The 26,288-nt window shown below is 35.4% G+C and overlaps 3 protein-coding genes across 4 annotated transcripts; 1 reads left to right on the top strand and 2 right to left on the bottom strand.

Moving 5' to 3' along the window:
* Positions 1-2,598: 2,598 nt before the first annotated feature.
* Positions 2,599-4,342, top strand: LOC111366127 (zinc finger CCCH domain-containing protein 20-like). Its single transcript, XM_022986803.1, has one exon. It carries the CDS (start codon positions 2,911-2,913, stop codon positions 4,036-4,038), a length of 1,128 nt encoding a protein of 375 aa, XP_022842571.1. The 5' UTR covers positions 2,599-2,910; the 3' UTR covers positions 4,039-4,342.
* Positions 4,343-5,946: 1,604 nt separating this feature from the next.
* Positions 5,947-13,271, bottom strand: LOC111366126 (vacuolar protein sorting-associated protein 32 homolog 2-like). 2 transcript variants are annotated; one of them, XM_022986802.1, is made up of 7 exons: positions 13,099-13,271; positions 12,824-12,928; positions 11,671-11,770; positions 6,919-7,004; positions 6,726-6,817; positions 6,494-6,608; positions 5,947-6,357 (listed from the first exon to the last, which is right to left on the bottom strand). In XM_022986802.1, the coding sequence occupies exons 2-7, from the start codon at positions 12,893-12,895 to the stop codon at positions 6,166-6,168; spliced, it is 657 nt and encodes a 218-aa protein (XP_022842570.1). In that variant the 5' UTR covers positions 12,896-12,928; positions 13,099-13,271; the 3' UTR covers positions 5,947-6,165. The 2 variants fall into 2 exon arrangements, with proteins under 2 accessions (XP_022842570.1, XP_022842569.1); XM_022986801.1 differs by having other exon boundaries at positions 12,824-12,913; positions 13,099-13,270.
* Positions 13,272-17,791: 4,520 nt separating this feature from the next.
* LOC111366125 (asparagine--tRNA ligase, cytoplasmic 1-like) lies at positions 17,792-24,578 on the bottom strand. The gene is made up of 6 exons (XM_022986800.1): positions 24,033-24,578; positions 21,527-22,135; positions 18,944-19,197; positions 18,738-18,867; positions 18,525-18,583; positions 17,792-18,218 (listed from the first exon to the last, which is right to left on the bottom strand). The coding sequence occupies exons 1-6, from the start codon at positions 24,510-24,512 to the stop codon at positions 18,035-18,037; spliced, it is 1,716 nt and encodes a 571-aa protein (XP_022842568.1). The 5' UTR covers positions 24,513-24,578; the 3' UTR covers positions 17,792-18,034.
* Positions 24,579-26,288: the final 1,710 nt, after the last annotated feature.

The following is a 26,288-nucleotide window of genomic DNA, read 5'->3' as shown; positions in this document are numbered from 1 at the left end:
ATTTCCATAATCTGATTCCTCAACATGACATTGGGATCATACGAAATTCCTACAGGCTGATTAACCGGTTGATTTGCATGAGGTCTGATGTTTGGTCCTTGATTGGCAACAAAATTACCATAATTAGGGCCATTACCATTAGCCTGGACATCTACTCCCTCGTTACCGCGTGGAATATTCTGTCCATTATTTCGAACATTATCTCTCACGTTTGGATTACCCCCCAAGTTAGGCATACCACTACTACTACTTTGATTTGGTATTGTGGCACCTCCTTGGTTTGAAGTAGAGGGGCCAGCAAGTGGTTCTACCCCTTGACTTATATTTGGGACCGAAGGATTATGTCCTATGATCGTCCTAGTTTGAAAGTGACTTGCAAGAGGTATAGCCGGTTGACATATTTGGCCCACTAACTTGTTCATTGTTTCATTCAACGTCTTTAGTTGTTTGTCCATATTGTCATAGTGTGCATTACCACTTTGTGTAAATCTTTCCATATTATGAATACTTCGAAGATTTACCTGTTCAACGACGTCTTGTGTGAGTTCTCCAAGCAATGCACGCATGGTTCGAGGACTCAGCTCCGTCATTGGTTCGTAACGACTGTTACTGCTCTGATTTTTTCCATCTGTTCGTGGAGAGGCATGTTGCTCCTCATATCGCTCGATTACAGACTGGATTCCTCCCTGACTTGCTCCTTCCTTGTCGGATCTCTGAGGCATACTGTTTCTCTTTTTGCACTTTCAACACCTAACACCACTGTCCCACTGGGCGTGCCAAATTGTTTCGCACGGGTTAATTCGCTAACAATTAAAGAGGATCAGACGATTGTGTAAGGGACGAAACCTCTTAAGACAAAGTCCCAAAAAGGGGTGTTCTTTTTATTGGCGATGAACTTTACAATTGGAAACGGAAAACAACGTGCCTCCAAGGGGCGCAAGCACACGAGTTACAGAAAAGGAAATGTTTAAGTCTAAAAGCTAAAGGAATGAAAATTACATATTCTCTGTTCGAGAGTTTTGGGTTCGGTCCTTTCTTCTAAGTTCTTTCTCTCTTTTATACTTCATAGGCGATCCCTTTGTGATTAACTGCTCTAAAAAACTGCTTGATCGCCCTATAACTACCCACTTTCTTTGTAGTGGCCATTTTGTCATGCAACTGTCCTTTTAACTGCTGCCATTATCTTGCATCGTTCAACCGCTTTGGATTGAACCCCTTGAGTCATGGAACGTGATAAAGTTACTTTAGCAACTGCCTCAATAACTGCATCATAATGCGTTATGTTTGTTGATACCTTGAGCGACTTGAACATTTGGGCGAGACTTTGGACGATCGTATGCCACTCTATTCGTTCAGACTCTGAGCGACTTGCAAACTTGGACGATGGCGTTACCGCACTATTGGGCCCCTTATTTGGGCATTCACCTTGATTCGTTCAATTGGATTTCGTTCTTTGGGCTATCTGATTTGGGGATCCTCCCATTGGGTTTTATTCCCTGGGCTGTTCGATTTGGACTGAATTTTTATGTGTCAACACTATGTTTACCATCAACATTGACTGAAAATGTTTAAAATTAAAAATCAATTAACGTCCAAATGATTGAAATGATCACTAAGCCTAGCAATAGTTAATTGAACAATTAAAATGCTTTTATCAATACTTAGGATGATAAACTCAAATGTATTTCTTAATAAGCTCGTAATACAGATTTTTGTACTATAACGCCTTTAGTATGATTTAATAAAAGTTAATGAAATGTATGGGTAAAAAGTTGTAAGCTCTGAAATCGATTGAATTACATGTACATAATAACTTATATAATGATTTATCAACAAATAAGATGACGATATTTAACTTATCAAAATCTCATTAATTAAATAACTTGTTTATGGGATATCAACGAGTCGAGTCGGAACTCAAGACTTGAGTAAAATCAAACGAGCTTTTTTAGAGCCCGAGTTGATCAAAAGCTCCGCAAAAAAAAAAAAAAAAAAGTTCGACCCGAGCTTTCGACTTAGACCTTAGCGAGCCGAGCCATCTATCTCTCTCTCTCTCTCTCTAAATTATATTGGCACTACTGCCTTACTTTTTTTTCTTTTCTTCGTTCGTTTATTTTTTTTTTTAAATAAGGCTCGAGCTTGAGCCGGCTCGGGCTAACCGGAACCTCAAAATGGGGCTCGACTCGAGCCTTTGCTCGGTTTCACTAAACCTCGAATCGAGCAAGCTCGAGCTTTTTCCAAGCCGAGCCATGGGCGGTTTGAGTCGACGAGCCCAATTGACATCCCTACTTATCCACTTTCATTTTGACACCTCATTTTATGTAAAACATTAGTGTAAATAGTTATGCACAAGAAATATTTTTTTCCATGAAATATAGGATAAAAATTAATTATTGATTTTAATTTTGATAAAAATTTAGATTATAATTTCCATCAAACAAGACTCAACAAGTTTCTTTAACGCTCTGTCAAGTCCTATAAATAATAGTAGCCTTCTAAATTCTTTCTTATTGAAAAATGCTAAGTGTACATTCTCGGGTATATCATGGTTAATAGCCCTCAAATAGGGAATGGGGCTCACGATTATAATCTAGTCCTCAATCCCAATTAGAAGGCCGACAAACTATGTGTACACGAGACATTTTTCTTTCATGTTTGACACTCTACTGCCTTATCGTAACTTTAGCCAGTCGGTTAATAAACCACAAGTTAAAACCAACTCCTTAAACCGATATGCCCGTCACATAAATCCCTCACGGCCCAACAAAAACAAATTCTCAGTCCTGCAAAGATACAAAATCTAGTGTCCTTATCCAATTTACACGCGTACGATTATCGTACCACCTTCTCCCTTAACCAGGGTTTAAATTCACCTAACAATGGTTAAATCTCATTAGTCCAGCAGTATATATGCAACCTGAACCAGTTCGGCATCACCACCAAACTATGATGATCGGAGAAAGAAACCAAGATGGGCTGACTGTGCATGTACCTCCAATTCCATGGTCCTTCACCACGGATGATCCGGCCTCTTACAATCTTAGCCCTAATATGAACATTAACGGCGGCAGCGCCACCGATGACTGCTCTATTTTCACGGCGTTGCAACGCTATTTGCCATCGAACTCGATCAGGGAAGGAGATTTGACGGTGGACGCGTACACATGTGATCATTTCAGGATGTTTGAATTTAAGGTAAGGAAATGCTCACTTGGGAAGTCACATGACTGGACGGAGTGCCCGTACGCTCACCCTGGCGAGAAAGCTCGCCGGAGGGACCCCCGGAAATTTCATTATTCCGGAAGTGCGTGCCCGGAGTTTCGTAAAGGGAATTGTAGAAAGGGTGACGCGTGTGAATACGCGCATGGTGTGTTTGAGTGCTGGCTTCACCCTGCGCGCTATCGTACGCAGCCATGCAAAGATGGGCTTAACTGTAAGAGAAGGGTTTGTTTCTTTGCTCACTCGACTGATCAGCTTCGGGTTCTGAGTCCACGAGCCGAGTCGTACGACGGCTCGCCACACCGACTCGCTTTTATGTCATCGTCTGATTCGGGTTCTCCACCGACTGAGTCGCCGCCAATGTCTCCGATGACCTCTGCCACCGCCACCTCTATCAGTTCCCTCAGCCGGTCGCTGGGCTCCAATTCAATCAACGAAATGATCGCTTCTTTGCGTCAGCTGCAGTTGAATAAAGTGAAGTCTATACCACCTTCTAGGAATCTGCAAGTAGGGTGTTCTTCCTCTGGGCTAGGTTCGCCCCGGTTTCCAATAACCCGACCCGGATGCTTCAGTCTGCCAACGACTCCTACCAAGTCTCTGACACGGGCTAGTTTAGGATACGCAGATCCCTGGGAAAAGGATGTTGGGTACGAGGAGGAGCCAGCTATGGAGCGGATTGAGTCAGGGAGGGATTTAAGGGACCAGATGTTCGAGAAATTGAGCAAGGAGAATCCATTGGGCAACTGGCCGAGTCTGAACGCAAACCAGGCTCAGGTCCCGAACCATGACGTCGACTGGGTTTCCGATATGTTAAACTAAATGGTTCCTACCTTTGGGCCTCACTAATGAATCGGTCCTCAACTTTTCGCTTTATTTTTCTCTTTAACTACTTAATCAGTCTTAAGACAATGGATGTCGTTTGATCATAACATAATCGACTTTATAAGGCTAGTGTCTGTTCTGAATCTGGACTAATGTTCTAGAAATCTGGATTTCGACTATGTTTATAGTTGTTTCATGGCATACAATTGCCTTAGTTTGTAAATATTATTTTCAGTAACTTCTGATAAGTTGTAAGAGTATTTTTATTTGTTGAAGTTTGATGAGATATTTCGCCTTTTAATCGTCTGCTTATGTAATTTTTATTTTACTTAAGCCTATTAAAGGATTGTAAGTTCAAGATCTTGTGCATTGTTCTCTTTTCTTTTTAAGTTTTTACCTGTTATTGTAATTTATTTTTTTATCATTAATAAATAATTAACCTTCAATATTTGCAATTTCACAATTATATTGAGAGTACGTTTGATATATTTTTCACGAAAAATGTTATTTTTTTAGTTAATTTGATTGATATTTTTTCTTGAAAAATATTTTTCCAGTTTTAGTCACATGTTAACTTTTTCCTTGAAAATAAGGAAAATATTTTCTTTCAAGAGAGTAGTTTTTACTTTTTAAGGTTTTTCCGCTTTTTTCATTTGCCCATTAATAAAAAAATTGATAAGTATAATATTTTTTATGTTGAAAATAAATAAATCAAATACGTTTAATTGATAATTTTTTATGCAAAGAAGTTATAAACAATCAAATTACCTAAAGTTTATTTTCTTATCATGTAAATTTAATGCTTGGAATCAAACACATCCCTTGTATCTTAATCAAAAGGAGTATGAACCCTTTTTGTAATGTCGCTAATTATGTATGCAGTTATAGCAGTTGGGCAAAGGTACGCTTTTTTAAAGGTTAAGGATTAATTTGTCAATTAACTAATAGATGGAATACTACTAGTGTAAATTTTTCTCATATAAAGCCATAGGCCCATTATTGAGTTTTACGTACAGCTGATATTTTTGCTTGTAACTGATTAAAGATGGGGAAAAAGTTGGTACAATTGTCTGCGCTGTGCTACCATCATAAAAATTGAGGGAAATTCTAAATGTCCATTTCCCAAAAATTGATATTTCCTGTGGAAATGACCAAACTTTTTATGCAATTGCTTCAAGTCTTCCGACAGACAAGTTTGGCAGAATTTTGTAGGACAACTTTTTATTGGGTGTTGGCAAAAAATAAAAGAAATTCAACCTTACACGTGCTGTACATAGAACCACACGATTGCTTCACCCCACCACCCAATAGCAGACATTTTGAGTTAATGGAACATAATTAAACTTACAAAAAATACAGATTTACGTTTATACAAATACCACTATGTTTGCCATCCTTTTTTATCTCCAACATTATTTTTATCACTTTTATCTCGAATATTCCTTTCATTAACATTGTGATCATTTAAAAAAAAAACATATTCCATCATAATTAGTTCAAGTGAATAATACATAAATCACAGCAATTCTAAATTTTAAATTATCAAATGCACTTTCAGTCCAAACAAAGAAAAAATCACAAGAATTCATTACCATAAAATTGCCAAAACAACATATTTGGGGCACTAAAATGGATCCCTAATTTCATTTCATAAGATAATACCAAAAAATAATAATAATAATAAATAAATAATTTCCCGAAAAATGAGGCACACGGCTTTTGATGAATGAATCTTTAAAAAATTAAAACTTCATTCAAACTTTTCAAATTTTCCAGATAGGAGTTCTTTAGCTTCAAATCTGATTTCTCTTTAAAAAAAAAAAAAATTAAGTTGGTGGGTCAAGTGACCAACCAGGACCCACTGTGGGTCCGCCAGTGCGACCACCCAACCACGAAGGTGCCGGATGGAAGAAAACTGGAGATACCAGCACACTTTTGATTCTGCAACAAAACACGACAATACAAATTTCTAATCTGGAATTTTGAGCAATTGCCTCAAATAATATACATTTAATATAGTAGGAAATTGAGTGTTCCAACCAGTTGAAAATCCCGGTTCTTAAATTTCACAATCAGTTGAAATGACATCAAATTTACCAGTAAAATAAAAAAGAAAAACGTTGCTTAAAGGGCCATTTCTGCTTGTAGAGCAGCAAGTTCATCTTCCTCAGCTGTAGGCTTATGAGAAGCAGGGCGAGCCGGTGCTCCACCTGCTGAAACCTGTAATGGAGCAGCAGGGGCTGTGGTTGCAGGCTGAAGAAGTTGTTCCTCCAATTCTGCACCTTCCAACTCTTCAAGCTCCGCCTCCAATTCATCCTGGAATCACCATAAAGATTCACATGTAGGCACATATGTACAAGTACTTGAAATAGTAAATAAAGCAGTGGATGGGCCTTAATAACTCCAATATATAACTAAAGCTTCGTCAGTAGAATAGAAATAAGACATATACCTCATCGAAGTCAGCTGCTGCACCAATAGGGGTAGCCAAAGCTTCTTGAATCATCTTCATGTTCTCTGTCTGTTCGTTTATCTCATCCATTGTCTTGTCCACATCGTCAATATTCCTGCAAGTTAAATGCACAAAAAATGTAAGGTATTCCACCCATTACCCAGTGACAGCAGAAAAATAACAGATTTACTCCATGAGACCTGATTTTCTACAGTTTAAATCAACAACTTACGTTGCTTTCTGCATTGCTTTCATTGCAGCTGCTCCAGATCTCAAAGCATCAACGGTTTCTGTTGTAGCTTTTGCACCTTCTAATAGTATCATCTAACAATGGAACGTTTGACATATGAACTCAAGTCGTCTAAGAAATACATTAATTCATTGAACATTATGCATTATCATGCAAATGGGAATTGAAAGCTAACCTGATCATGGATGCGTAGTTGAAAATTCCCAAGCTGCTCAATTTGTTGTTCATATAACCTCTTCCTCTTCAAACATTGTATAGCCGCTACACGGTAAAATGTTTAAACTTAACATCAGTTAAATTCTTAGTTTTATGTAAATTCTTCTGTGTTACAGAAGGGATCAAGAAAACCACAACCATAAGTTGCAAGTTTCTTGAATTATTCAAATCATACTTGAATCTTTGATGCGGACATCCATTTACTATTTATTTTTTATTTGGACTATTAGTTATATTCTATTTGGATTATTATTTATGTTTCTGTTATTGGACTTGTATAGTGGATTTGGCTCAAGCCCTTCTCTTCAGAGTTTTTGTTTTGCTATTTATTTCTGTTTTGTTACGTATTTGAGACAGTTGATAAATTGATGAATTAAAGAATAGAATGCTTGGGTTGTTGCCTATGGCTTCCTCCTTCTCCCCTTTCCCCTGATTTCTACTTCTTCTCCGATTTTCTCATCCCATTCTTTCTGGTTTCTCCCTCTCTTCTTGCTTATTCTTTCTTTTTTTTAATTCGTCCTGTATCAAATTTGGTATCAAAGTCAAATCTTAGGTATTTTTCTCTTACAATTCAAAGTTTTCTTCTTTCCCTTTTTTCCAAAACTTGTTGAACAGCGAAAACAAAAAAGAATTTGTTGGAAGATAACAGTTTTATTTCCTAGTTGAAAAAAAAATTAAAAAAATAGAGTTACTGTTCATTGTGGGTACTGTTACGCCCAGAATTTCAGTTTAGCATTTTGTCAATTTCAAAAAATAAAAAATAAATAAAAATTCTGCTGCCGTCTCAAGTTTATTCGTCTGACTTATCACAAATTTAATTTTTGTTGTTCCTTAATCTATTTCATTCCAAAAGATATAAAACTATAAAACAACCCAAAACCATTTCCCAAACACGAGGCCCACTAGCCAAATCTTTAATTCGGTTAGCCCATTTAACCCACACAGTCTCCAATTAACCATATCCGGCCCATCTCCATAATACAACCCAAACTCAGATCCAACTCCATCACACAAGCCCAATTCCCAACTATCCATCCCGACCAAAACCCAGCCCACTAATCCATTTCCAAAAACTCGTTGCTCCCGCCGACGACCCAATCGTCCGAACCTTCAACGCTAGCACCGCTCAATTACCGAATACCTACTCACGATCCAAAAACTCCACTGCCAGCACCGGTATCTCACAAATCACGTCATCCCCCTCACATAGACAACAATCCACTACACCACTTCATCTTGTTACAATTTAATTCCATATGCCATTCTTCAATTTCGCCAGCAACCCACACACCCATCATCAATTAAAGAGACCCATTCATTCCCAAACACATTCACACATCAATTCCTCAGGAGCCAAGCCCTCACCGCGTCTCTGCCGGTTAATCACCACTGCCGTTTCGCCGACTGTAGCCTCTTCGTAGGTGACCCACCACCGGCCCAATCTTGAGGACCTAATTGCTCAACAACTTCAAATGGATTCAATTGTTCAACAACTTTCTTGAAGATTGCAGACAACAGCCGACTTCATCAATCAAGTAGTTAATTGTCTCCTTTGCCAACTGCCTCCACCAATTGCAAAGAACCATTACAGCCACCTAAGTCAACTGAACAACAAGGAGTCGCTATCTCCTAATTCTCATTAGTTTATACTACTGTTTTATTTTAAAAGTGCATCATTTAAAGTCTTTGTGTCACTGTGCTCTCATAACTTTGGCCTCAAACTTCACTTGCCTAGAATCAGTCACTGAATTAACTTGCCATTGTTACCCCATTTACCTATGTGATTGGAAATTTTGACAAGTCAATTGGACCCTTGCTTTATTATTTACACACCTCAGCACTGTTAGCTTGCATAGTTGGATTCCGTATCCCCAAAATTTGTTCAAAAAGAGAGAGAATTTCAAATTGCTGTTTTTAATTGTTGGTACTTGTTGCATATTGATCTCTCTATTGCATTTCATTTAGGTAGTGTTGCTTTGCGTACAATTGCATAGTGGTCGTCCTGTCACTTTACTACTTTAAACATGGACCCCTCACAATTTGATGCACTCACCTGACAAATAGCGGCTATCCAAATCCAGATAATTACTACTCTTGAAGAAAGTAAGGCTCTATATACTAATTTGAACAACTTTAAGCAAATCTCTCGTTCAACCGACGTCCATAAATCTAAAGTGTCCCATAATAGACATTATCATCATCATCATGGTGATAAAAAATGCTTTAGACACGATCGTAGGTATAGGGATCAGGTTCGTGAGCGAGAACGAGATAATTTTGAAATTTTTACTCAATGGAATGCCCTTAAACAAGGAAATCAATTAGTGACTGAGTATATTGCTCAATTTGAGGAATTTCGAATGAAATGTCATGTCATGTCATTGAAGATAAGGCCTTGAATTTGAGTAGATTTACACAAGGTCTAAGAGATGATCTTAAGCGTGAGCTTTTCTTTCAAAGTGTCACCACTCTTATTCAAGCTTATTCTTTAGCTCGAGATTATGAGTTTATTATTAGTATTGCATATGAAAAGCGTGATCACCATCGTTCACCTATCTCATTAGCGTCATCTCATCATAAGTCTATCATAGAGTCTTCCCAGTCTAGTGTTCCTTCCCTTTGGAAAAACAAGTGTAAAGGTCGTGATAGCCCAAAGTCGTCTTCTTCATGTAGGCGTAATGACAATCATCCTTCGGTTTCATTGGCTCCACTTCCTCCTATTAAGTCCCTTCTAGGACCTCCACCGTCTAATATTCCTCCCATTTTGGAAAATAAGAGTATAATTTTTGAAACTCCAAGGACTTCTCACTTGCTATGCATCAACTGTAAGGACTTTGGCAACATCTCTTCCAAATGTCCTAACCGAGCCTTAGTCATAGAAGAACGAAAGAATACAATAGAAGAGTCGTTAGAAGATTTAGCATATGACCCTAAACTTGAAGATTTTGATGATGATAGTGAGGACACCTCCGTAGGTGGCATATAGGCTCTTCTTGGGACTCCAGATTCTGTATCCCATGATTTCCCTAGTATCTTTGAAAGAACCCAGTTGCCTATGGTTAGCACTAAATCGAAATTCTCCACTACAGACCAACCCCAGGCTGATGGTCAAAATGAAGTCGTTAACCAAAGTCCTAGCAATTTATTCAAGTCTCTAGTCCAGAAAAATCTTAGGAATTGGGACTTAATTCCTCCAACTGTTCAAATTGCGTATAACAATTCTATAAATCGGTCTCCAGATCTGGATCCATTTAAAGCTATTCATAGTTATAAGTCTAGGCGGCCGTTAAACCTTATTCCCATGTTCCCACATGCTAGTGTGTCGATGTCAACTGAAGCATTTGCGCATCATCTTCATGACTTGTATATTGAGATCAATAAGCAATTTGACGCAAGCAATGTATTATATAAACCTCAAGCTAATTTGCATAAACGATATTTTGAATTTAATATTGGGGATTATGTTATATTGCAAGCCGGTAGTGCTGGTACTTTTAAAGTTTTAAAGTATGTTGGCCCATATGCACGTCATTGATTTTTATCACATTTTGGCCACCACTCTACTTTACATACTGAGGACTTAGTTACTTACAAAGGCCTTTTTAATTTCCTTGATGATCCTTTTCTACTTCCTTATGTGGATCCCCAACCTAAATATATTACCATTTTCACTCCAATAACACGTCATAGCACACAGAGATGAAATTGATGTTATTTTAGATAAACATGTTGTATTAACCAATGATGAAGATTTTGGAGATGAGGGGCATGAATTTTTACTATTGGGAGTTCAGTATCGATATGTGATTACAAAGAAAGATCGTCCTCCTTGGTTGGATCATATTCTTGAGGATAAGCTGCAACTAGCTTTATTATCATTTGTGGAGTTTCGGTATTTGGTCATCAAGAAAGATCGTCCCCAATGGCATGACTTGAAGCCTTTAGCATCAGATTCATTGCAACATTTTGATTCATCCACTCAACGGGATCGAGTTTTTCTCTCACTCCGGAAGAGTTGATGCGGACATCCATTTACTATTTATTTTCTATTTAGACTATTAGTTATATTCTATTTGAATTATTATTTATGTTTCTGTTATTGGGCTTGTATAGTGGGTTTGGCCCAGACCCTTCTCTTTAGGGTTTTTGTTTTGCTATTTATTTCTGTTTTATTACGTATTTGAGACAGTTGATGAATTGATGAATTAAACCATAGAATGCTTGGGTTGTTGCCTATGACTTCCTCCTCCTCTTTCCCCTGATTTCTACTTCTCCGGTTTTCTCATCCCATTCTCTCCGGTTTCTCCCTCTCTTCTTGCTTATTCTTTCTTTTTTTAATTCGTCCTGCATCAATCTTTTTTAGTCAGACATCTAAAAATATGTGTTAATTGAAAATTAAGGAGAAAATGATATTATGGTTATTGAAATAAGTAAAATAAAGAGCTAAAAATAAAGAGTTTGTTGGAATGTATAAAAAATTTCACTCTTTAAAGATGCTCTCAATTATGGACAAGATACTCCTTAAAAATAGAGAGTCAATTGGAGACGCTCTAAATGTTCATACCATTTTGGTACAAATACATTAGAGTATTACTAGCAATAGCTTTAGAATGCTAGAATTGGACATCTATAGTTTGTTTCTCCTTACACAAACTTATATTTTTTATTTTGGTTTACTATATTTTTTCAGGCGTGTATTTATGGATCATACCTCTTTTGTTTTTTGCTTTTGTAAAATCCTTGGCCTTCTCGACCTCAGCATAAGCCTTCTTCTGAAGTACTGTTTCCTTCTTCTCAAGCATCTCGAGAGTCTGCACAAGGGTAAGAATGAAAAAGAAAATATGCGGAAAGATAGAGAACAACCAATACATCTAGGTAAAACTAGAACGAGTTATAAATCTGACTAACTCAAATGTTTAAAGCAAAAGCTTTACAGTCAAACCTGTTCACAAATAGATGTGAACTTAAGCACATATAGAAATAATTGCTCCATAAAAATTAGCGATGTAGCAAAACTAATAAAATTTTTCAAAACCTGGACTCAGATGCCAAATAACACTCTCAAGTTTTGCCATCTGATTATATTTCCTGCTCTCTCACTTTCTAGTCTATTTTCCAAATGACTACAATAAAAACAAAAAACCCAAAATGTGTTAACCTTTATGCATGTCATAGGGCTACTTTTCATGTTATTTTGTGCGTAATTACATCTTGTGTGTAGTAGCAAGAGTGGACGACACATAAAGAGTAAATTTATCCTGCTCTCTAATACCAGTATTTTTTAACGAAAAACTCCGCTTAAACCATACAGGCAGATTCCATTCCACAACAATTGATAGACGATTTCTGTTTTAGGAATAAATAAGCATCTATTAGAGATCAACAACCAAATGTAACTTAGTAACAAAAGAAACAAAGCCAGAAATTATTTGGAAATGCAACATAACATGCTAATCCGCAAATATTACTGATGCGGTTTCCAATAAATCCAAGTCCAAAATCAAATTGTCAGCTTGGATCAAATAGCTTAATGTCTGATAATCCCAAGCTGAAATAGTTTGACAACAACAGATAACATCAAGAAACTAACTTTACATAGCCAAAGCCAACTTAGAACTGAAAAGTTTCTTCTTTTTCAATTTTATTTTGCTTTTCCTTTGTTTCGTAATTGAAGAATGCAGATTAACAAAACTATAGTCTATAGCCATATTCAAAGCAACAACTGACAAGTCTGATCAGCTTTGTGTCAATATTTCTAACATTAGAAAACTGAAAATAACATCAATACCGTAAAAGAATCTAAAACTTTTAATTTATTTGCATAAGCGCATAAATTTATAACAAGAAAATAAGAAAAATTGTACCTCGTTTAATTTGTCAAGAGTAGTGAGAGCATTCGTCTCTTGCTTAGGTTTTCCAAACATCCGGGTAAACATCTTCGATCGGGTTCGATTCTGATTCAATAACAACTATTTATATTCCTCAGCAAACGAAAATACAAAATAAAATATACAGTTACAAGAAACTTGGAACCAAATTTATTTCTGAACGATGATCCCCTAAACGAAGATCAGGTTTTTATCAGAATAAACAAATTGTCGTAAAATTAATAACGAAAATAAACAAACAACAAGCGTACCTGTCAATTGAAGGATCGGGTTTCCGATTAAGCAAGTTATGAAACTGGATTGAATGATGGTAAATTGGTAGTGGCTATTAGGGCAAAATGTGGAGAAAGTACAAGGAAAGAAGAAATAATGGGTTTTCTTGTTTGATAATTTTGGTTGACATAGCGACTTAGATGGTAGGGCCGTGGGGAAATGCTAGAATAAAATCATTTGATTGTATTTTACTTCAGAGTTGAATTATAATTTCTCACAAAATGAATATTGCATTTTTAAATATTCTTTCCAATAAGAGTGCCACGTCAACCCTGAACGGCAATTTAGTAGTCAGATTTTAAATTTACTCCACAATAATCATCAATTTGAGTCCTCTCAAAATCATTGAGGTGAATATCTGACTGTAAACTTCAGAACTCCGTAGAGTTAGTTGATGTGAGCGTAAGTTGTTCCGAACACTTATGATTATTAAAAAGAAAAAGTGTCGTGTCACGACCTATAATGGCATCGAAATTTCATGCCATTGTAATTATATTCACACCACAATTTTTTTTTTTTTTATACCACATTTTAATAAAATTGTACTTAAAGGTCCTAATTTTTGCATATTATAGCACTTACATTTCTAACAATTTTTTATGTCATTCTTATTCTCAAACTTTTCATAAATTAATACATTTTGTATTTAATAATAATTTTAAATTTATAAGTCCATTGAAATGGCGTAAATTATACTTAAAATATTTTTTCTTGAAAATGGATTCTTGCTTGAACATAGTTGCATACACTACAACAAAACGAAATTGTGGAACATAGGCATAGACATATTCTGAGTGTTGCCAGAGCTCTCATATTTCAAGCCAATTTACCTTTAAAATTTTGAGGAGAAAGTGTCATGCGTGCAATTTACTTGATAAACCGAACACCAACCCGGCTATTGTCCAAAAAAAAACCTTTTGAAGTCGTATATAATAAGTCACCAAATTTAACAAATCTAAAAGTTTTTGGGTGTCTTTGTTTTGCAACAAATCCCTTAACACAACCTAAATTCGATAAAAGAGAATAAATGGATTTTTGTTGAATTTCCTACTGGACAGAAGGCCTATAAAGTTTATGACCTTGAGTCAACAAAACTTTTCACCAATAGAGATGTGATCTTCCGTGAAACAATATTCCCCTATTCAAGTCCTCAATTAAATCATGAATCTTCAACATCTGGGTTACCATTAGCTTTTGAACATAGCCATGACCTTGTAACCACTCAACCTTAACCTGATGTTCATGAAAGAGCTGAACCAAGCCCAGAAGAAATGCCAGATACCACCACACTTGATGATGCAGAAATAGTTGATCCACCAAATTTAAGAAGATCAGAACGAATAAAGAAACCTTCTGTTTGGCTACAAGTTTTCAAGTGGTCACAGGCCATTGTATCCTCTTCCTCATCAATTGTTTCTTCTCAGCCAAGGCCAGGTAAAGATACAAGGTATCCTCTATCCAACTACGTTTCATATGATAAAATCTCCACCTCTCACAAAACTCTTGTTGCCTTATTATCTTCCACTTTAGAACTTGCCACTTACGCTCAGGCAAGCTAAGGTCCAAATTGGAGAGGTGCAATAGATCTTGAAAAGAAAGCATTGGAGGACAAAAAAAATCTGGTCTTATATAGTATTACCACCAGGGAAGAATTCGATTGGTTGTAAATGAGTTTACAAGATCAAATATAATTCAGATGGGTCCATAGAATGTTACAATGCAAGTTTAGTAGCAAAAGTGTACACACAAGTCGAAGGTCTTGATTACAAGGAGACATTTGTACCAGTAGCAAAACTAACCACTGTTAAATGTCTTCTCTCAATAGCAGCTACTCGTGGATGATCGCTACACCAAATAGATGTGCAAAATGCCTTTTTACATGGAGACCTGCAAGAAGAGATATTTATGTTACCTCCACCGGGATATAGTCGACAGGGAGAGACACAATACTGTTTGGCGACTACACAAGTCCTTTTATGGCCTCACATAGGCCTCACGATACTAATATGCTAAATTCTCCAAAGCTATTTGCAAGGCTAGTTTTGTACAATCTCTAGCAAATTGCTCGCTTTTTACAAAGCACACCAACCAGTCTTTCACAATTGTTTTTATATGTGCAGACGACATGGTGATAACAAGAGACGATGAAGAAGAGATTATCAACCTCAAACATATCTCAATATACAATTTAAGATCAAAGACCTTAGAAAATTGAAGTATTGTCCAAGTATTGATGTTGCACACTCGAAGAAGGGAATAACCATTTCACAAAGATATGTGCTGGACATGTTAGATGAAGTGGGCCTACTCGGAGCAGCTCCAGTGAGCTTTCCCATGGAACAAAACCTCAAGTTGACTGCTATTGAAGGTGAGCCTCTTAGGAATTCATCGCAATACAGGAGGTTAGTTGGGAAGCTGATTTATTTGACCATTACAAGACCAGACATTCAATTTTTTGTCAATTTGCTATGTTAGTTCATGCATGAACCAAGAAAACCTCACTTAATGGCTTATTGCGATGCTGACTGGGGAAGTTGCTCGACAAATAGAGGATCAGTCACAAGATATTATGTTTTTCTTGGAGGTGCACTAGTCTCATTGAAGACCAAGAAAAAATCGAGATTCTCAAGGTCCTCAGCAGAAGCCGAATATAGAGCCATGGTAACCATGACTTGTGAGTTGATGTGGTTGAGGTATTTATTCAAGGATCCAGCCATTCTGCATTGTGACAATCAAGCCACAATGCACATTGAAGCAAATCCAATGTTTCATGAAAGTACAAAGCACATAGAGATGGATTGTCATATTGTTAGGGAGAAAGCACTGGGACATGATAACTTCAAGAGACTCTCGTATGCAAGTTAGGAACAACTGACATTCATATTCCAACTTGTTCCTAACTTGCGGGGGAGTGTTAAAATTCAAATTCAAATATTTAGCTGATAAGAATGGGTGAAATATGTTCTTCACCAAATCCAGTTGGTATTTGTTTGTTGTTATTTTGAGTTTTGTATATGCCTACTATAGATTATGGGAAATGTTAGGAAGACGGTTTTTGTTCTCCAAAACCTACCTCTGGTATTTTTTTCAAACTGCAGATGTTATATTGTCAAATAATTTCCGTTTTGCTCATACTATAATGTTTCAAGAATTACAAAATTGGAGTGAAAATAGACAAAATAGAGTGTCGAAGTTATCATTCTTTAATATATCGATACAAAACACAATAAAGAACATTGAGTACCTATACATTTTTTATAACAAGCACTAACTAGCATACTAAAATGACGCCTAATGTACTTTCATAAAAAAGATTGACACCTAAAGTGCCAAGATTAAAAGAACAAAAAGTAAAAACTGATATCCTAATAATATAATTTTTGTTACTATTACAAAGCAAGCACCAAGGTGTCTAAACTATGAGTTAATCAATTAACAACCACAATAATCAACATCAATGTGGACCTCGATTTCTGCAAGGATGATGTCATTTATTTACAAGTACAGGTGTATTTGGATGTGGAACTTGCGAAAGACATTAGCCAAAATAATGTTCAGGCACTGAGGGATGGTGTATGAGAGAGCAAAAATGAGAGCAATGTTATGGTCGAGTATGTAAAATTGCATTATTTTTTAAAGACACTAAAATGCGAGTTTTTATAGTAAAATGGGAAAAAATGTTGTCATTAGATGAAAAGACGCACGTTCTCATCCTAATGATTGAGACATCTTCTCTTAAGAATCACTACATCATTCATAGGCAAAGGGGCATTTAATATTTCTGAAAAGTAGCCAACCCATAACATAGACCTAACTTCTGAAAAGTATACTAACAAGTTGATAGTAAGGTGTTTGCAGCAGAAATATCACATCAATCAATCATAAAAAGACCTTATACAAAAAATCTGTTGAAAAAGGCCAAATGGAAGATGTATTTTCTCATTAAGAAGCTAATTGCATCGAACTCACCATGTAGGAATGGCCTTTCACATATGGGACCAGAAATACTAAAAAAAGTCCGCTTTATCAAGTTGCAAATTGACAAGTTAACAATGTAAAATGTAGCCTAAATGAACATCATCAACAGTAAGTGTTGCTAAGAGTTCAAATATGGTGCAATTAGTTCCTTACATTATTGCGAGTCATTATCGCCAATTACATTTCGGATTGTGACAGGCATTCAATGACTGGGCCATCAAAGAAATTTCATGTGACTGTGTGAGAGCCCAGAGCAACAGGAGCGCTTCAGCCCTGATAGCCTTCGTAGTTGATTCGTTGAAAATGTTATCATCAACAGATAAAAGGTGGATAGGAGATTAGGGGTTCTACCACCAGAATGGGCAAAGCAGTTAACCACATGATCACCCTCTAAACGATCAGAATAAGGTAAAATCTAAAGATAAATTTTTTACTCTATTAATTTCTCAATCCCTCTAGTCGGGTGCACACCACTTGATTTTTTCACCAGATCCCCCTCAACACCATATGTGCAAGCCTCTACACATGTGACTCATGCCATTTGAGGTTCGATAGTTTATGCCCAATGTTGCACTGAAATAACTAATGTCTAATCTATAGAAATCACAACAGACATGTTTATTATATTGAATTAAATAAAATTGGATGCAATTAAAGGACCAAACACAACATACCTACTTTCTTCGAATACATACCAAGCATGTCCCAATGAACATTGATGAACAGATAGAAGATAAGAACCTTGTTGCGTTCAAAAAAACAACTAAAGGGAAAACACAATTTAGAAATTGTATACTTTCATAGGCTAAAAAAATAAAATAAAAAGCATCGACTATCACCTTTCCAGCATTGAAATTTTGCAAGGGATGTAAAATTAAAAATTCAAAAGCCTAACAATATTATAAAGTATCAATTCATAAATATCCGTAATTGATTCTACAGGTCTGCTCTTCCAGGATACCTAGGGAAAGGAATGACATCTCTAATGTTCTCCATCCCTGTGGCGAAAAGAATCATCCTTTCAAAGCCTAAACCGAATCCACTGTGCTTCACAGTCCCATATCGGCGCAAGTCAAGGTACCACTCGTATGGTTCGAGAGGTAGATCCATCTCAAGTATCCTGCAAAAAATAACGACGACCCAAGAGAGTACACTCTATTAGTCATGAAGCCACTAAATAAACACAGTCTAGACTAAAAACAAAGAAAAAGAAAATTCCTTCAATTATTTATTAAGAAACCTCTTTTGGTGAGTAGAATATAACTATTTTCAGTTGTTATTTTCGTTCTCAAAATCGTGGTTCATCCCCCCTCCCTTTTGTACTATCTTTTCTCATTCAACAGACTGGTAAGCCCCCTACCCCCACGTAGTCACGAGTGCATTTATTTCAGATAAAATAAAATCAAGCACCATAGCATTTTTTTACCTATCCCTGAGGACCTCATAATTCTCTTCTCTTTGGCTTCCGCCAATTAGTTCTCCCACCTGAAAATAGTAAATACAGCCACCATTATTAATAAGACACTCTTCCTCATAAGTTCGTTGCACATGAAAGATGACAAAAACCAAAACATTAAGGACATGCTGCAAGTTACAATAGAAGAATTGAGAGACGTCTATATCTTCGAAAAGAGCTTGCCTTTGGTACAAGCACATCCATAGCTGCAACTGTCTTGTTATCTTCATTCACCTTCATATAAAATGCTTTAATAGCTTTTGGGTAGTTATACACGATGACAGGTGCTTTGAATTTCTCTTCAGTCAAGAATCTACATACGATTAGGTGCACCACGTGATCAGTAAAGCACCTAGTAAGTCAAATTACAGGCTATTGATGCCGAATACCTTTCATGTTCAGAAGCCAAGTCAATCCCCCATTCTACTGCATTCTCAAACTTCTTCTCTTTAGATGCTTCCTCAAGAATGGAAACTGCTTCTGTGTACGTAATCCGGTAGAAGTTGGATGAAGCAACCATTTTAAGACGATCAATCGCAGTCTTGTCAATAAACTTAGCCATAAACTCCATATCATCATAGCAATGGTCAAGTAACCACTGGCAGAGAAATTTGACATAGGCCTCCGCACAGTTCATATCATCCTACAAAAGTCATTTCATTGTTGTAATCTCTTGTAACATCAGAGAAGGAATTTTATAAAAGTGTTTAGATTACTTATTGCTATCTGATTCATATATTTTGTTCGTTACACATTTCATTCCATAAAACATAGGGAGCTCATATTTTTTAATACTCAACGAAAAAAGATTCCATCATTACAAGGAAAAACTTTTACAATCTCCACACACATTTTCTTGGGCAATTAGTAAGCTTAAAAGCAACCAGGAAAATTGAAGATCTAATTGATAACAAATCACGAATCAAAATATATTGCCCATATAAACATTATAGATAACATGTGGCACAATAAACAACCGAGAGTCAGGTATATAATTATTTCTCCAATTCTAATCTTAACAAACTCCAAAAATAATTGAATCCTCCTAGCATTCGTAACTAATTTTTCCAGGCCAGCCTTTTGGAAACAGCGACTTCAGACAATTAATGATGCCACATCAGTTTCTATACTTTAGAACATATAAGTTGCATCCCATGATATGTAGCTTTTATCTTGCTTTGGCAGTAAGCATTGCCAGAACTAAGGATGAATACGGTTCAGTTTGAGCGGTTTTGAGACAATTTTTCAAACCAAAAGTGGTATAAAAATTTTCCAAACCAAACCAGACCACTTAAATTTCTAAACCAAACCACTTTTTTTTTTTTTTATTTGGTTCGGTTTACAACCACAGTTTAACGCCAAAAAAAATTAATATACATCAAGTAACTTAAATCATAAACATTAATATAAAATTTCACGTTAAAATATAAATGATATCATTAAAAATATAACAAACCAAAATTCTATTATTTATATCATTATAATGCAACAACATGATAAAAATGTTTTAACCTCTTAATCGATACTAATTGGGGGAGACATCCGCAATTGTAATACATGTTTCATTCTCTCCATAAATATAAGAATATAGTATATGAATTCATTAATTATAGTTAAATGATATATAAAACAACTTATAAAAGAAAATGAATAGAAATATTAAAACAATAATCCTCTATAACCTTTTGTGAATCATCTAATGATTCTACCTCATTCAAATATTGGCAAATCACTATAAGTTTCTTGTTACTATGTAACCAATTTTTAGAGCAAATGATCCTCTCAACCATATTTACACTCAACGAACTCCTAAAGGAATCAATAATCCCACCACTAGTAGGGAATGCAGACCCAGAAGCAATTGTGAATATTTGAATAGCTAACATATCTTTAATAATTTGAGGGACAATCTTATATCTATTTTGCATTCAATTTTCACCAAAGTAATATGTCGAAAGGCTTATTGATCAAATATCCAAAACAACTATTTAAATAATCCATCAAATCAATATAGCAATTAACAGGAAAATCTAGAAATTAAGTTGAGATGTAAATAATAAATTAAGTAACCTGACCAGAAAATTGAGAGCAAATAAACAAAATAATGCTGTCAGCTAAAACTTAAAGGGAGCCCGATACAAATTAGAACAAAACAACACAATTGTCAATAAAATATGGCAAAAAATTATCGGGAAATAAGAAATTTGGATGAATTGACTCAGAAAGTTAGGCGAAAATCGATAAAATTATTAGTAGAAGGAAAAGAAATGTTTAGGTTTGAATTAAAATCTAGATTTAGCCCTTGTTTGAGCCTCATTTTGAGAGGAAAAATGAATTTTTGAATAGTATATTGATTGGAAATGTGTGATTAAAAAATAAGGAAATGTTTTGGATTTGCGTGTATTATTATTTTATAAAGAAATGTGTGGTTGAAATGATGTTAAAACACTGTAAAAGAATTCATTTTTTTCAAATAATGAAGATCAAACAAGGGCTTAATTGTCTACTAAATTGTAATTGACGATCGATAAATATGATTCAACAACAGTTGTTCAACACTTCACCAACAGTTGTTCAACACTTCACCAAATTTGAGAGCGTATGATTAAATTAATTAATTAATTAGGATGGATAATTATCTATGTCGTTATTGAGTTATGTCTAATATAGATGTATATTTTTAACTAGGACATGTTTAGTTTTAATTGGGTTAGATAAAACTTAGATTAATATGTTTTCAAATTTTTTTATAAACGGTTTGACGATTTCTAAAGATTGAAACCTAAACAAAACCACTTCAAAGCAGTTGGTTTGATTCAAAATCCAAACGTTTTTGGATCCACGTGGACCCAAACTAACAATATTAAAAAAGCAGTTTTGATTCAATTTTGTGGTTTCTTTCCTCAGCCCTAGCCGGAACTATGAATACTCCAAATTTATGTGTTGAATTAAAGAGTTTACGACTAAAATACCTTTATATCAGCGAATGCTATTTCAGGCTCCACCATCCAAAATTCAGCAAGATGCCTTGAAGTATGCGAGTTTTCTGCTCGAAATGTAGGCCCAAAAGTGTACACACTACTGAGTGCACATGCATATGTTTCAACTTGAAGTTGTCCAGAGACGGTCAAAAATGCTTGGCGGGCAAAAAAGTCCTCAGAATAATCAACTTTCCCATCCTTCTTGGAGAAACCAGCACTTAGTCTACATCTCTCCCCCAGCTTAAATCTTTCTTGCAGTTTCAAGAGGTTCTCTTTAGCTTTAGAAAGCCCAGCTACAGAAGCACTAATTTCCTCCTTGCTTGCTTTATCAGATTTAAGTTGAGCAACAGCTTCTCCTTTCTCCTTCACCACAAGCTCAGCAGCTTTAATATCGGCTTCAGAGGGAGCAGGGTTATCTTTCAGCTCCTTCTCTAATTTTTCTGCTTCACTAATTAGGGTTGTAACTTGGAACATCTCGCCAGCACCCTCACAATCACTTGTAGTAATAATAGGAGTGTGCACATAGAGGAAACCATGCTTTTGGAAGAATGTGTGAGTTGCATAAGCCAGTGCATTACGGATTCTAGCAATTGCAGATATCTAGACAAGTGAGTCAATTTAGAATTGTCAGCGAGAAAATCATAACAGTTGAACTAGAGATTAGCATTACAGAAGAAACCTTGAAACGCTAATGACTAAAATTGATACAATGGTCTGGTGTCTAGCAAATTATTGATACCAACCACAACAATCCTAACATCCTGGTTTTTGCTCAAGCAGCAAGTAATGACGATGATAGTTACCACTAGATCACCACATTATGAAATCACATTTGCAGGCATATTTGGTCTGCAATTCAAGCAGAAATTTCTTGGATCTAATATTTATATACAAATATGCGCCCATATTAAGAAATTTTCGTGTTGAAAATAATGAATCGCTCCAATCCACATGGTAAATGAGAAGTTAGAACTCACTGAATCATCCAAAAAATGTGCAAGCATGCATTTTCATTACAATTTGGAAGTTCAAGAATAATAAATCTAAATAAGCACATATCAAATGTGGCATTGGGTTTGACTTCAATGATAAATAGTGGAGTAGCAAAGCATCTGTGGATTGAAGCATACTCAGCTACAGTTCATTTAATCAACAGACATCCAACATCCTCAATATATGCCCTTGTTTGAGCCACATTATATTCCTAAGAATGCATTTTTGAATAGTGTATTGATAGAAAATGTGTGGTTAAAAAATAAAATATAAGTTTTGAATTTGCATGTAATAATGTTTTATTAAAGAATGTGTAGTTGAAATGATGTCAAATCACTGTTTAAGAATGTATTTTTCTTTTTGAAAAAATGTGGCTCAAACATAGCCGATATATACATGCATACATTTATGTATACATGTATCTATGTATGTGTCTACACACACACACACACACATATACGGATTGTGAACTTCATTAGTATTATCTGTTGAAGTAGTTCATTCGAGAACCTAGTTCAGAGATTTTTAAACTTCTCTATTCCAAATATATATTCAGCATGCCTATAAAGGAAAAACATAATCGCCATACACGATTACACATGTGCCCAGTGTATCACGGACTTGTTTACTGTTCAAATCTTACTGAAAGTTTATAAGTTTTTTTTTCCCCCTAACTTCTGCAATTTATGGTAGCATTCAAGCAAGTCACTATTGTTACTTGTAAAACCATATAAGGAAAAATTAGAAAATTAACAAGTGAAGTCGTTTCATTTAGCATATGTTTGGTTAATGTTTATAAATTGTTTATTAGCACACATGCCACTTTTTATCCACATATTTTGAGAGACTCATAAGTAGTACCCACTTATCCACCACTCGTTGCTATTATTTATAAGTTTCATGGCATTAATAGAATCGAAGAAGGAAATCCAATCTGAAAAATCTAGTCCTTGAGCAAAAATCCAACATACCTTTTCCTATGTAAGAGAAACGGAATTTAGTTACAGAATATATAGAGTAGAGTAAGCTAACACGTAATTTTCATTAATTTGTCAAAGCTTAAATCTTTTAATGTACAAACTCAAGTATTCAGCTTGTTCTCAATTATGATGTGATTTAAAGCAAACCCCTACTAGAAACACTGTAAATATGCACGTAGACAGAAAGTAACAGTCATATCGTATCAAATGATCAAAGTCATCAAACAAGATATTAGTTTATATGCAAGTAAAATTTTTGAACAAAAAATAAATAAAATACGAGTTAACTTTACACTGAATTTCAACTTGACCAACAAATTCTAAATTGTTTGTTTACACCCTGAACTTGAAAAATTATGTTAATCACCCAGATCTGCCTACTACCTGGACATCATAGAAAATCATTTCTATCCCAGATAAAGTACAAACATGGAGAAAAATATTCGTACAGATAACTCATTAAATTCATATCATAAAATAAACAAACATAAAAACACATCAAGAGGAAAAAGAGATATTCATACAGTGTTAGTCCTCGGGCGAAGATGAACGACATCTCTGAGAAACTCAAGAGTTAATTTAGTTTTTGGCAATGGATACTTCCCTGCATCTACAGGGCCAACGCTGATAACGTTTTTCACTCGTAATTCGATCTTCTGCTTCGCGCCTTCTGGAGGAACCTTGAGCTCGCCCTCCACGTGTACACAGGTCCCAGTAGGCACCAAATCGCTCAACTTATGCACGCCGGCGTCGACAATCACCTGCAAGTTCCAGGGGCCCGATCCATCGTTAACTTCCAAAAATGCGAAACTGCCTTTCCCCTGCTCCCTACCGGTTTTCACCCATCCCCCAATTCGGACCGTCTGGCCTGCAAGACCAGACCCGCCATCGGCCCGGGAAAGGATGGAGTGTATCAGGACCCGCTGGGAGAATTGGGCCTCCTGTACAGCGTCTTTCAGTGAAAGTTTATCCAATGACGGCGGCGCGGCCGAATCGAGTGACATTATTGCAGTGAGGATGGGAATTGGACTGTTGCGAATTGCTTTGAATTTTTTCTAAATCCCTAGCGTTAATTGGGGATTTTTATATGGTGGATTAAGGTAATAAACTAAATTCCTTGTCAAAGCGTTATGATAGTAACCAATGAAGGTATGCCACGTTGCAGACAGATAAGTTCCTCGATCCTTGGAGGACAAGCATAAATTTGTCTTAATTAATTACTATTTTTATTAACATTCATATTTCATACGCAATGTTTAAAGCTTTAAACCCTATTTTTTGGATAATAAATTTTATAATAATATTTTTTTCAGAGATTGTATAGTTAAAAGTAAAAAAAATTTAAATTTATGTAAAAAAATTATTTTAATGAAAGATTACATGATTAAAAAATTTGGAAAAAAAAAATATATGACCCACACAGGAGCTTAATTAAATATGTCCTTATATCCCTTCATTAAAATTTCATTAATTTTTATAGTTATCAATTTTTTCAAATTTAACCATTGTTTGGACAGTACATTACTTTCATTTGCACATTTTCGTAAAATCCACAAACATTGCTCAATTATTCATCATTGATTTTTATATATTTATAATTCAAAATAGTTCTCAAACATGCTTTAGATTGTTCTCTGTCATAGGGTGGTGAATTCAAAATAATAACGTTCATACATTTGGACAATACTAATTTCGTATTGGAGATAATTTTCAAGAATTCAATTCGGGTGAGCATAAATCTTGTTTTTATTACTCGAGCAAAGCTCATCGTAAAACAATGCCCTTGTTTGAGCTCCATTTTTACCAAGAAAATATATTTTTGAATAGTGTAATGATGTGAAATGTGTGATTAAAAAATAATAAAAAATTTTAGATTTTCATGTAATATTATTTTATTGAAGAATGTGTGGTTGAAATGATGTCAGAATACTGTTTAAAAATGTATTTTTTCAAAAAAATTGGGACTCAAACAAGGGCTAAATATATAAAATAAATTCTCCAAAAGTGCTGTTGATTCTGCTCTAATTGCCAATATTCTCGCCATCTTCTTCCACTAGTTGAAAACAATTAGCATTTTTCTTCCATAAAACAGATTGACATTAAAAAGATACGATGGAGTAACTAAGAATCTACATAAAATTAACAATACGAAATATTCTAGTGTGCTAAACAGGGAATAAACAATTAAGAAATTAAATAAGAACGTGTTAACGGAGTCGAGGATAACAATATAACATATACTTGACAAGTTTGAAATCCTAGTGAACTTGCCTCCAAATCCTAGTTGAGTCGCACACAAGACAAACCTCCAATACCTTAAAAGTGAATGTCACTAGCTTAAGCCATTGGATAACATTGAATTTTGTATTAAAATATAAAATAAACTGAAATTTTTAATGAAATCTTATCAAGTACTGCATTGTCCATTTTTATTCTTTCTTTGTGTCCGTCAAGAACACAACCAATAATTTATCGATCACTCACAAAATTACCCTTAGTAAATATTCTTTCAGCTTGCTCAATCAGTTTCAGTAATACTGAACAATTCAGCCCAAAACAACACAATTTGATAAGCACTACAAAATAAGTTTTCAACCGGCCATTATAGATCTGGATGAAAAGAATTTTCTCACTACCCTTTACCTCACCAAGCAAATTTCATATTTCCCAGTTGCCCTAATTTTATATTTATCCACCAAACTGTTCAACCAGTGCAGAACTTAAAGCATAATGGATGGAGACTGGTAATTGAGCAGAGCTTATAAGATGCAGCTATGCCA

The sequence above is a fragment of the Olea europaea genome, chromosome 17 (genome assembly GCF_002742605.1).
Source record: "Olea europaea var. sylvestris chromosome 17, O_europaea_v1, whole genome shotgun sequence".
Taxonomy (NCBI): domain Eukaryota; kingdom Viridiplantae; phylum Streptophyta; class Magnoliopsida; order Lamiales; family Oleaceae; genus Olea; species Olea europaea.
Note: the sequence above shows the minus strand (reverse complement) of the source record. Positions and strands in the feature narration are given on the sequence as shown.